A 13,031-nucleotide genomic window follows, 5' to 3' on the forward strand; every position below is an offset into this window, starting at 1 on the left:
CAGCAGAAGGCAATGAAAATCAACATCTATCTATCTATCTATCTATCTATCTATCTATCTATCTATCTATCTATCTATCTGTCTGTCTGTCTGTCTGTCTGTCTGTCTGTCTGTCTGTCTGTCTGTCTATCTATGTATTTATTAAGCACCTACCCCTAAGGAGCTTAAATTCCATTTGGGGAAACAGCATGTACATACAAAAATAAACAAATAATAATATAACATAATTTGGTGGGGTGTCACTAGCATCTGGGTAGATCGGGAACAGTGTCATGTAGAAGGTGGAGCTAGAACTGATTTTTGATATGAGAGAAGGATTCTTAAAGGCAGAAGTGAGGAAGAAGCACATTCTCAGCGTTGGGGATGGGGAGAGCCTGTGCAAAGGTCCAGATATGAAAGAAGGAATGTTGGGTATACACAATTGTAAGTAAGCCAGTTTGGGAGAAATACATACCATATAAAAAGGTAATGTGTAATGAGTCTGGAAAAGTAGTCTGGAGCCAAACTGTGAAGGATGCTGAATACCAAAAGAGTTTGTAGTTTATCTAAGAAGCTGTCAGTCTAAAGATTTCAGTTGACTCCACCGAATCTCTGTCAAGCACCTAAGTCACATACTATCTCATCAGGGAAGGAATATTGAACCTAAGAAAACAGAAATACTTATTACCATGGCCATATCCCAAGAATTTTGTGAAGTTAAAGACTTTTGCAGGATTTGATGGCTACTACTAGAAATTTACAAAGAACTATGCCTACATTTCCAAATGTCACAGTCATATCACCCATGAATAAATGACTGGGAAGAAACAAAAATTGAAAGGCAAAAAGAGACAACCTGTCTTGAACCTGCTGCCCTCATTTGGCAATTTAAAAATTTTATTTATTTTTTTTGGTGGGGCAATGGGGGTTAAGCGACTTGCCCAGGGCCACACAGCTAGTAAGTGTCAAGTGTCTGACTGAGGTCGGATGCGAACTCAGGTCCTCCTGAATTCAGGGCCAGTGCTTTATCCACTTCACCACCTAGCTGACCCCATTTGACAATTTTTGAAGCAAGAAATGAAAGCAAGCCTTTAATGACATGGTTTAAAGCCTCACACATTTGCCAGTGCTGATTTTTATAATTGTTCTTATCATTTCTTTATTCTGAATTTACACACCAGTAAAGGTCATTTCCATACACAGCAGACTATGAAAAAAGAGAATTTTATGTGAAACCATGAATTTCCATTTCACATTGCTTGCTTAAGGTGTTACTTTCAAAGCTATCCTGCTTCTCTGTGTTTCTTTCTGTTCTCTTCTGTGTATTTTTTTAAAAAGGTAAAATTGAAAAAAAAAATCTGAAGGGGGCAGAGCCAAGATGGCAGAGGAAATACAGTTACTTGCCTGTCCTCTCCCCAAGACCCCTCCAAATACCTTCAAATAATGTCAGAACCCATAAAAAGAGAGTGAAATAATTTTCCAGCCAAAGACAACTTAGAAGGTCAGCAAGAAAGGTCTGTTGTACCTGGGGTGAGAGTGGAGCGCAGTCAGGCTATACCAGTATAGACCTTGCCCCAGCCACAGAAAACCAGGAACAGGCCTTGGGAGCCTCTGAATCAGCAGCAACAGCAACTGCTTCTGGAACTCTTAACCTACAGATGATAAGGGGGTCAAGCAATTGACCAGAAGAAGATTTTAGGGATCTCTTTGCCAGCACTGAGAAAGGACTCTGTTGTTTTGCCCATACTCCCATCCAGGTCTCAGTCTTGGGTAGCAATCCCAGGCCAGGGAGGAGCACAAGCATACTGGAGTTTGTGGTCACAGTGGAGAAGGACTCTGTTCATATTTCCAGGGAAGAAAAGCAGGCCTGTGGTTGCTTACAGACCAGAGAGCAGGCCAGGAGAGTAACTTAAATCATACTACCTAGGAAGAACTAAAAACTTACAAATCCCTAGAAATATCTCTGGAAACAACTTCACAAATCCCCTGAAGCTTGGGATAGTGTTCTCTTCACCCTGGAAACAGTGCTCCACTTTATTTTTGTTTTTTGGGGGGACAGGGCAATGGGGGTTAAGTGACTTGCCCAAGGTCACACAGCTAGTAAGGCAGTGCTCCACTTTAACAAAGAGTTAAAAGTCAAGAAATAGGCTGGGAATATAAGCAAACAGGAAAAAAACAACTATGACCACAGAAAGTTTATATGGTGACAACGAAGATCAAAATACACCCTCAGAAGAAGATAACAAAGTCAAAAAGGTAAAATGATTCTATTTTTTGACATCATTATTGTTAAGTTGGAGTTAGGCATGTGGCCTTTGGGTACATACATATAATGTCACCAGGAATGGCAACACAAACTTCATTTCATACTTGATGATGTTTGGGCCTATTGATCTGTGCTCTGGAATTTTGGAAGATGGCAAGGTTATGAAGACTCACTACAAGTATATGTCACTTGGTTAAGAGATTGGATTACAGTAAGGAAGAACTATCAATTGAGAATATCTCAAAAAGAAAGACACTAGATAGGTTAGACTTTACTCTCAGGAATGCTAGCTAGAGGATAAAATCCTACTAAGAAATATTGGTGTCCAGGGAAAACATGCAAAAAATAGGTTGATAGAGAACTCCTGCCTGTAGTTGAAAGGTTGGCTAATCTGCTTGCCTACAGAACAGTCCTGGAGAATGGTTGGGTCTATGAAAAAAGATGATCTATCTCAACCACCTGTTGGACACAAGGGGAATTCCCATTCCCTTTTTTTTTTTTTTTTTTTAGTGAGGCAATTGGGGTTAAGTGACTTGCCCAGGGTCACACAGCTAGTAAGTGTTAAGTGTCTGAGGCCAGATTTGAACTCAGGTCCTCCTGACTCCAGGGCTGGTGCTCTATCCACTGCACCACCTAGCTGCCCCTGGGAATTCCCTTTTAAGCAAGAATACAGGAGTAATGGAGAATCTAAGAAGCAAGCTCCATGAAAGGACAAACTGCTAGATACAAATGGATAGCCAGTACTTGATGATGGCCCATAGGAAAAGCCTTTTTTTTTTTTTTATTGAGTCTGTGAATATGATAGATCCTTATCTAGAAGTAGAAGGAACTTCAGAGGCCACTTAATTCAATCCCCTTATTTTACTGATGAGAAAACTGAGGCTGGGGAAGTGAAACAATAATCTACCTGCAGTGGGTTTGGAGAACATGAATGCAGAAGGTTCTCTAGGTCATTGTTGAAATGAAAGGTTGGCCTTTAGTGTGCACATCTGGTACAATTTGAAGGGATGTCATGTGTGTGGAGGTTGGCAACCAATTTATGAAGGGGGGAGGAAGCCAACAAAGCTGTCAAGATATTGTAGCTTTCTCCCAGATGTATGTGAGGACCTGGATAAAGGGTATTATAATGGGGGCAGCTAGGTGGTGCAGTAGATAAAGCACTGGCTCTGAATTCAGGAGGACCTGAGTTCAAATCCAACCTCAGACACTTGACACTTACTAGCTGTGTAACCCTGGGCAAGTCACTTAACCCTCATTGCCCTGCAAAAATAACTAAATAAATAAATGAAAAGAGAAACAGAGAATATGAATGCCATCATTCAGGGGAAGAGTTTCTGAGAACCTTTCTAATGTTTGTTTCACTTCCTTGTTCCAATTAAATGCTTTTCTGTGATGTGATTTGTCTAGGTTTCTGTTATCACAATAATCACTGAATATTTAGAGCTGAATTAATTTTAGACGATCCTAGTTTCTCACTGTTGTGGAGCTTACATATTACCAAAAAAATACCCCATAAATTTGATCCCAAGTCCATGCTGATACAATATTATACATTCAAAAATAAAGATACGTGATTTCTACTACCAGAAAAGGAAGAGTCATTTTAATCAGGCTCTCCCAGGCCACAAAGAGCTACTTGATATCAAGATGTTTTAAAGAGTAGAAATTACAACAAACACTGTTTTAAGAATTTTGCCACATCCCATTGATATCATTGGGATATTACAAAACAAAGGTAAGAAACTGCTGGTTCAGACATCCATTGTTAGTGAGAGCATTTGGAGCTTTCTATCTCCAATGATTTTTCTGTGGTTCACTACCAATTCTGAAGGCCTCATCTGCTTCAAATCATTTTTTATCACATTCATTTCTATTCATTAATTTGTTTATTTGTTCACAGTCATTCATTTATTCATTCACTCACTCACTTATCCTTTTATTTGTTCATTCATTCAAGGTTCATTTATTTAGATTCAAAAAACATATAAGCAATGTGCTTTAAAAACTCTTCAATGATTTCTCATCCATAGTATCGGGGAGAGCAATTTAAAGAGACAGAGAAAGAGAAAGAAAATGGTAAAGATAAGTCTCTTCTCTAATTCAAATCCCCCAAACCAAAGAACGGACATATTAACCCCTGAACCTGCTAAAGTGCTTACTCTATTAGCAATTCCCAACAGCAATTAATCCAGTCAGTCCCTGGGACTAGGCCAGGCCATTGTCATAGAATGAGAGGCTCTGGCCTGGCCATCAAAGAAACTCCATAAGTAGAAAACAAAACCCTCTGGACTGCAGAGGGTTACTTACAGTGAATTTTGAAGTCCTTGTACTGTCTGTCTTCAATTGCTACCATGTATAAAGCTGCCCGGTCTGGAAACATAAGCCCTCCAGGTTTCTGTTGATGAATTGTGGGGAAATGGATCTCGTAATCTATTCACCTGACAAAGACATCACATTTTGAACTGCACAGAGAAGAACTAGATGAAGCACCCCCACTGTCAATGCTTCAAGCTCTCCTGATCGGTGGTGAGGACAGTGATGGCCTTCAGTGGAGCTTTGGGGCAAAGCATGCACCAGATGATTGTCACCAGCTAGACAGGCTCCTCTTCATCCTCACCTTCCCCATCCCCAGGCACAAAGTTTATTGCTTAATTCTTCCTGGAGAACTTTTAGAAGAGGTGACTTTGGAGGGAGTCAAGAGGAGAGCAATGGAAGGAAGAAGGGGAGGGCAAAGATAAGGCCAAGGTGGGGAAATGAGGCTTTTTCACTAGGAGAAAGCAGAGGTCAGAAGTACTTAATAATGCCACTCAGGATCTATGGATACTTAATAACTAATACTTAATACTTGCTGCCTTGACTTTTATCTAAACTAAGTGAAATGTTTTGATTTCAACAAAAGTGGCCAGGGCTAAACATACAGGCAAACTTTCCAGCTACAAAAATAGTTAGATATTTTATTGGACTTCATAGGTATTATTATGTGGTATTACGTCCACCTTCTCTGAAGGTAAGTTGCTCCAGGGATAGGGGTCAAATGAGGTAACCACTGAAAAGCATTTCTGGCTTGAGGCATCTAGGAAGTCCCAATGAGCAGAGGTGCAAGAGGGTCTAGCCTCTCTCTAGTCAAAGGACCGAGGCTCAGCTTTGGGTCAACCAGCAATCCAACAAGGAGGGCAACATGCAGGACACCTACCAGCCACTTGTCCCTGGCGAAGATCACTGTGTTAAGCATTGATTCATAGAAAAGACAATAACCCATCCACTCACTGATGATGATGTCTACCTTTTCCACCGGCAACTCCACCTCCTCCACTTTACCCTTAAATATGGTGATGACTGTTGGAAGGAAAAAAAAAAGGAAAGAATCTTTTTAAATCCTAGGAAGTTAGTTGCAGAAGACCCCACTGGTGAACTGTAGGTGTCTGTGTCAAGGCTGGCTCTCCCCAGAAAAGATTCCCCTCTGATTTGTTATGCATCATGACCCCAGCCCACCTAAATTCAGTTTGCTTTGGGGGGACTAATACTTTTTAGATGTGTTGCTTTAGATCATAGTCACACAACCCATAAAATTATAGAATCTTAGAGATGGATGGGATCTCAGAGGTGATCTACTGTAACTACCACCTTTATAAGAATTCTTACTATAATATGCTTGATGAACACTCATCCAGCTGTATTTATTCCAATATTTTTTTCATGTATTTACTCCAATAAGTAAAAACCTGCTGCCTCCCAAGGGAGCCCATTCAACTTTTGGACAGCTAGAATTACTAGCGAGCTGGCAACATGCTTAGACTTCAATGCTTCAGGGATCTCCTCAATTTGAGTACTCCCCTTGCAAAAGGATCAGTCCATCCATGCCTTATCACTCTTGCCCATGTCCTCCTGTGAATGATATAAAATAAATAAGGAAAGGAAGATGGGACCCACACTGTGGAGGGTTTGAAGGGGAAGGCTGAGTCTGGATTTTATCCTAGAGGCAAGAGGGTGCTGCTGCAGATCCCTAGGACTCTGCACTGTGTCGGTCTCAAAATTACTTGAAATATGGAAGCTTATGTTTATAGACAGTCTAAAAGTTCTAAAAAAACAGAGTTTGGTTTTCCTCCTTTCTGTCACTTTGTCACCATCACAGCAAGGACAAAGAAGGTTGTAAAGGGAAAAGAACTTTATCATTGTTTTTCTTTGTTTTATGGATTGGCCAAATAATTCAACCTTTGGTGGCCAGCCTACTGGTGAAGAGTCTCTCTCCTTAGCTAAGCTGGTCCTCAGAAAGAAGGCTCAGTTTTGTGGCTAAGAGCTTATTCGATGCCTTTCCAACATGGTGGAACTTGCCAGGCACCATGATCTGTTGGTATAGCCTTCAAGACTCTAGGATCTATTCTAAAGCTATGATAAATCATGAGAAGAGTACTCTTGTAAAAACTTAATAAAATTGTATGCAATGTGGCTTCCTTTAGGATATACACCATACAGAGCACAGACCAATACAATCCACTCTTATTTGGGGACTTGGAACATAGGATGAGATGTATTCAAGCTTCTTGCTTATCCTTACCTAACTCCATTCTTGCTTATCATTAGATCGTTTCCCTACTTATCCAACCACAGGCATCAGAGAAAAAAACAGAGAAGTTAAAATGGGGTGTCTCCTCTCATCAACGTTTGGGGGGAGGTTTTCCAGGGATAGGCCACTAAGACTACACTGAAGTAAGCTCTGACATCTTTCAGGGGAACCATTTACATGACCAAGTATCACTGACAAAGGACAGTTCAAATGAGTTTAAGGATATAAATCCCTAATCGATTTATTATTCCAAACAGAACAATCAAATGTTTACAGGACTTATCCATTTATTCATTTACCTGCAGAGCTTGTTTTGTCTTTTTTGTGAACATAATTTTTCCAAATTATAATAACACTTAGAAAAAAAAAGAATTATGGAGCTTAAGAGCTGGAAGGGGCCATAAAGATCAAATAATTTACCCCATCATTTTTAGATAAGGAAATTGAGAGGGAGAGGGAATGGGAAGCAAGGGCTTCTGACTCCAAGTCTAGTGACATTTGCACTAATGCCTCATTGATACCCTAAAGGCTACCTGTGAAACTCAGAAGAGCCAGATGGAGGCATAGGGATATAGGCTGGCCTGAATTATGTGGTGAGACCCCTTCCTGCCCTTACATCCCCTTCATGATGTCCAGAACATGGTATTACACACAATAAGCATTCACCCAGGGCCAGAGCTAGGGCTGACTGACTGACCACTCTCACAATTGCTCAGATCCCTGTATAGATAGAAACCATTTGCAGCAAATACCAGTAATTGGGGTATTTTGTCTTTGCAGGAAAGTAAAAAGAATCTATGAGCTAAATACAACTTCTACTACTCAGAATTGCGAAATCATAAATTAAACACTAGAGTCGGAGTTAAGAAGACCAGGGTTCAAATCCTCCCCTTGGCATTTACTGACTGTGTGACCCTGGGAAAATCACTTAAACTTTCTGAGCCTCAGTTTCCTCATGTGTAAAATGGGGATAATCCCTGTAGAATGACTCTCACAGGATTGTTGTGAGGACTAATTGAGATGATTTAATGTGAGGTGTCAAAAAACATGGCCTGTAGGCCAATGTGACACACAATACTCCCAAGTGGGCCCCCAGATTAAAATGTAATTGGAAAATATCTAACAAAATTGATCTAATGCACATGAGGTACTCGGCAAACCTTACAATGCTTTATAAATGTCAGTTATTACCATATCTTACCAACAATACAGTGCAGAAGAGAGAAGAAAAGAACTGGAGCATTCTTCTGTTAAACCCTGAGAACCACAGAATTGAAATACAAAGACCTGTGGGGGGAAGGTGTCAGGGAAGGCAGCTGCTTTTAGCCTTTCATTAGGTCCTCTTTCTCCTAAGTTATTTAGCCATCATCAAAATAGGTCTTGGGCACTGGCAGTTGAATATGGGGCATCAGTGGTAGACTCAGCCCCTGATGGTTGTGAGAGGGAGCCAAGAACTAGGTATTCACTGGTATGGTAAAGGGCAGTGTGAAGGGGGTGGGGAGGGAGGATGTGATTGAGTCAATGAGTGGGAGTCAGGATAGCCTATAATGTGAAGGTCATTTCCCCATCCCACCCCCTCCTAGGGTAAGTGCAGGTTGTCCAACTATGGAACCCAGAGGTAAAAATGCAAGGACTAGAACAGCTCATACTGAGCTCCAAGTGTAGGTAGTTGGCACCCTGAGTTATGAGAGTGAGGATAGTGGATCCTAGAGAGGAAGTGGAAGATGCTAAGAGAGACTGATGCTTTGAGGTCAGAGATTTTATAAAGCTCGGAGTGCTGGGAGTAGAAGTATTACTATTCTTATGTAAAAACAGCCATATTTGGGAAGCAATAATGAAAAATCCCTGGCAAACACATGTCTAAATGGCACAGTTCTGAGCCTCCAGTCATCCCCCCCAAGGAGGGGAAGAGTTTGGGGAGTGGTAGGTCACAAACAGATATAGAGCTCAGGTGGATTTGAGATCAAATGGTCCAGAACAACCTCATCACCAGCTCTGCCATGGAGGCAATTAACCTTCCCCTTCCCCTGTCTCCATAAAGGGTCTGATGACTCCAGTAAGGGAGCCAACAGGAACAGTTGTGATACTGTCAGTTGGCCATTTGGAAACTGGTGGAGCAGAGATGAGTCTGGGCCAGAACATAGACTACTTCCCAGGTGGCAGTGCTTCAGGAGAAACAGGAGCCAATGGAAGTGTTTTTCAACAGCCAGGCTAGCCTGCAACCTAGGCAGTTGGGAGCTACTTGGCACCCACAGACATTCCAGTGTTTTGGAATCTGAGCCATGGTTGAAAAACAGGAGCCACTAAAGTAGTAGCAATATCTTTGTTTTCAAGGACAAAGACCATAAATCCTCAGGGTGAAGCCATTTTGAACATGCCCCATATTTTCATGAGAGGTCAGGGCCTCTTGTTGGCTTATTGGTATAGGCAATTCTACCTTTGCCTTAACAGAAGACCTCCACCACAATTCTCAAATCCCACCCATATGCCACTACACTAATTCTGACCCTCAGTACCTCTGGCCTGGACTATTGTGATAGTCCCCTAATTAATTTCCCTACTTCTGGTCTCTTCCCTCTCCAAACTATCCACCACACAGTTGCCAAAATCACATTCATAAGACACAAACTTAATCATGTTGCTTCCCTGCTTGGAAATCTTTGGGAGCTCCCCTTTGATTTAGGATGAAAATACAATATCCTCAACCTGACATTTAAAGCTCTTTGTAGTCTTGGTCCAACCCAACTTTCCTGACATTTCATATTATTCCAGTAAAGTGCACCTCCCCCCCACCCCAAGTTTCTTCTTAACTTCCTGTCTTTTGTCTCTTTCCTGTTCCTGCTGTTTGGCATGACACTGTTGTTCCCTGAACTTAGCATTCTGTCTCCTCTCTGTGTACTTACTCACAAGCTGTTTCCCGTGCCCAGAATGTTCTCCTCTCTAAATGGCATCTCTTAGAATCCCTAGCTTCCTTCAAAGCTAAGTTCAGATGCCACCTCTTCCTTGAAGTCTTCCCTGATCCCTCCTAGCACTAAGGTGCTTTCAGCCTCTTCCAATGATCTCATACTTATTTAACTATGTGCATGTTATATCCCCCCAGGAGAAGCTAGATTTCTAAAAGGCAGGGACTATGTCATTTTTGGTTTTATATCTCCAGTGTCTAGCACAATGCCTTGTATATAGTAGGTACTTAATAAGTGTTTGATTAATTATTGAATTATTGAATGATGACCAATTATTGAACTGAAACTCAAGTAAAGTCCCTCTTGCAGAACTCAGAGGGATGAGTCTGGCAGTTCTTCCTCTTATTCCCCTATAACAAATGACAGCCCAACTCCATGGTTTTTGAGAGGGTAGAGGTAAGCAGCAGCTAAAATGAGATTTCGATTGGAAATGGATATTTTTATATCCTGGGAGGAGGAGAATAAGGGAAGACCTGCATCTGAATTGAAGGGACCCTAGATCAAGTCCATGGCCCCTGGAGGGTTGATGGATAAATTTCAGTGGGTCCATGAACATTGATAGGAAAAAAAATACATCTTTATTTTCACTGCCTTCTAACTGGAACATAGCATTTCCTCCAATTAAACAACCAACATTATCCAGAGAGTGCATAGGCTTCGCCAGTCTGCCAAAGAGGGGCATGAGACAAAAATGTAGGAAGCCCTGCTCTAGATAGACTTCCACACAAGGAGTGAATAAAAGGATGACTGTGGCTACTTTTTGGTAGATCCCAGTAACAGCTGGATAAACAACAAGGTACTCAAGAGGAAAATTGTGAAGAACTGCTTGTGAACAGTATTCTGAATTAGAGAAGGGAGCAAGAATGACCCTTGGCTGAAAATGAGAGACTGTGGAAGTAATTTGAGTACAAAGCAATGGGAGCCAAACCTTAGCTAAATAGCAGAGGCAAGCACAAGCATAACTCGCTAAAAGAGAAGCAAAGGGGCAGCTAGGTGGTACAGTGGATAGAGCACCACCCCTGGGGTAAGGAGTACCTGAGTTCAAATCCATCCTCAGACACTTGACACTTTCTATCTGTGTGACCCTGGGCAAGTGTCACTTAACCTCAATTGCCTCATCAAAAATAAAAGAGAGAGAGAAGTAAAGAATGTGCAGGTAACTGAAGCTCAGAGGAAACAGGAAAACAGTACGAAGAACAAAACTAAATGGAACTAAGGAACCAAACGTGTTGCCATGAAAAAAAAAAGGCACCCAATGAAAGTGCAAATATGAGAAAACTTTCACCCAAGCTGAACATGAGATTCACCGGCAGGGGGAAATGAATAGAAGGAGTCAATTCAAATCAACAAGCATTTATTAAGTTGTACCTATGTTCTAGATTAGAGATGCAAAGAAAGGCAAAAATAGTCCCTGATCTCAGGGAGCTCCCATTATAATGGTGGAAACAACAGGCAAACAATTAGTGCATCCAAATGTTAAGTGGAAGGTGGTGAGAGTTCCCATACAGGCCCCCTGAGGTGGTACTAACCACCCCAACTCACTATGGGAAAAAGGGAGAGAAACAGGAGCATACTACTAAACTGACCGATTTGAAAAGCCAATAGCTGTTTGAGGAAGAGGTTGGGAGTCTGTAGCTTTTTGAAGTTCTTTGTTATGTTAGCCATTTCTGGAGCTGCTTAAAAAGTGCAGCTATGTACCTTTGATTCAAGCGATCCCTTGTCAGACATAATTGAGCCATGGCCACCCTCAGCGCTTGTGATGGTGTGGGTTGAAAGTGGAGTATTAAATGGTATGGATGACCAGGATTGTGAATGAGAATAGCAGTAAGAGTGCAAATGAGTCACAGTGTGTTCAGGTCTGGAGACCCAGTTGTATGTGGGCAAGGTTAAGGGTGGGATAGGTATGGAAGCATCTTAGTTCAAACCCTGGCAGTTTGTACTGAGTCCCTAGAATAGAGGTTCCAAACTTTCAGTTGAGACAACATGGAGAGAGAATAGATTCTAAGGCAGGAGAAGTAGGCAGGTATGCCTTCAAACCCTGAGAGCTTTAATCCCATTCACAATTCCATTCAATGGTCTGATTTCAACACATTCCACCTCAAACATTCAGGACCCAGTTCTGCTATAGTCATGTCCAACACATAACAACCAGCATCAAAGACAGCTTTTGATGTGTGTTCAAATAGGCCGAGAAATATTGAACATAACATCAGCTTTGGTTCCAGTACCCTCCCATGTGACAATATCAGTATTTGGGAACAATAATGAAGGAACCCACGCAGATGTTACACATTAAAATGACACAGTTCTTAGCCCTGAATGGCTTCTTCACAGGAAGGAAGAATGCCTGGGGGGAAGGGAAGTGTTTTATGCAGGTGAATCCAAAATTCATATTTAATTGAGACCAATGTGAGCAGATCCATAAACTCATTCATTGATTGGGGGGAGGAAAATTAGCACAGAAAAGAGAAGGGGATCTAATTTCTATTGGGGGGGGGCAATGAGGGTTAAGTGACTTGCCCAGGGTCACACAACTGGTAAGTGTCAAGTGTCTGAGGCCGAATTTGAACTCGGGTCCTCCTGAATCCAGGGCCAGTGCTTTATCCACTGTGCCACCTAACTGCCCCCTATATTCTATTTTTAACTTAAATTCTCCCTTATCCCCTTTCTAAATATGGTTTCTAAATATTGTATAGTATTAGTATATTATTAGTGTTTAGTATAGTATCATCACACAGCTGCACTTCCATAAAATTACTGAATAAGAGGTCTCATGGCATAGTAGGAAGGGCATTAGGTTATAGTCAGAAGACCTGAGTTTTAGTCCTGAATTTTGTGATGATAGCACAAAATTATTATTATTTCATGTAATTTTGGTTATGCAAAATAATCTTTGAAGCAAGCATTTTTAAAAACCACAAAGTACTATATAAGTGTGAGGTGTTACCTCAGAAATCAATTAGTTAACAAGCATTTATTATGCACCTGTTGTATGCCAGGCACCGCACTAGACTCTGAAGATATAAAGACAAAAATGAAACAGTCTCTATCCTTAAGGAACTTAGATTCTATCAACACAAATACAAAATATACACAAGATAAATAAATAGTAATTCAAGGAACCTGAGTAACTGGGAGAATCAGGAAAGGCCACACATAAAAAGTGGCACTGGAACTTTGAAAGCAAGCTAGGAATCTAAGAGGTAGAGGTGACCAAGAATTGCACCCCAAGCATGAGGAACAACCTATGAGGCTGGGT

At 41.3% G+C, this 13,031-nt stretch overlaps 1 protein-coding gene across 5 annotated transcripts in view; it reads right to left on the reverse strand.

Annotated features, from left to right (window-relative positions):
• PRMT8 (protein arginine methyltransferase 8) overlaps nucleotides 1-13,031 on the reverse strand; it is a 172,204-nt gene that overhangs the window by 49,680 nt on the left and 109,493 nt on the right. For 4 of the 5 annotated variants that reach the window (XM_043969035.1, XM_043969038.1, XM_043969034.1 and 1 more), the window contains 2 exons: nucleotides 5,439-5,581; nucleotides 4,553-4,640 (listed from right to left, as the gene is read on the reverse strand). In XM_043969035.1, coding sequence (XP_043824970.1) covers nucleotides 4,553-4,640; nucleotides 5,439-5,581 — 231 coding nt within the window. The remainder of the gene's footprint in view (nucleotides 1-4,552; nucleotides 4,641-5,438; nucleotides 5,582-13,031) is intronic. The other variant, XM_043969036.1, reaches the window with a different exon arrangement.

Source organism: Dromiciops gliroides, chromosome 5 (assembly GCF_019393635.1).
Source record: "Dromiciops gliroides isolate mDroGli1 chromosome 5, mDroGli1.pri, whole genome shotgun sequence".
Taxonomy (NCBI): domain Eukaryota; kingdom Metazoa; phylum Chordata; class Mammalia; order Microbiotheria; family Microbiotheriidae; genus Dromiciops; species Dromiciops gliroides.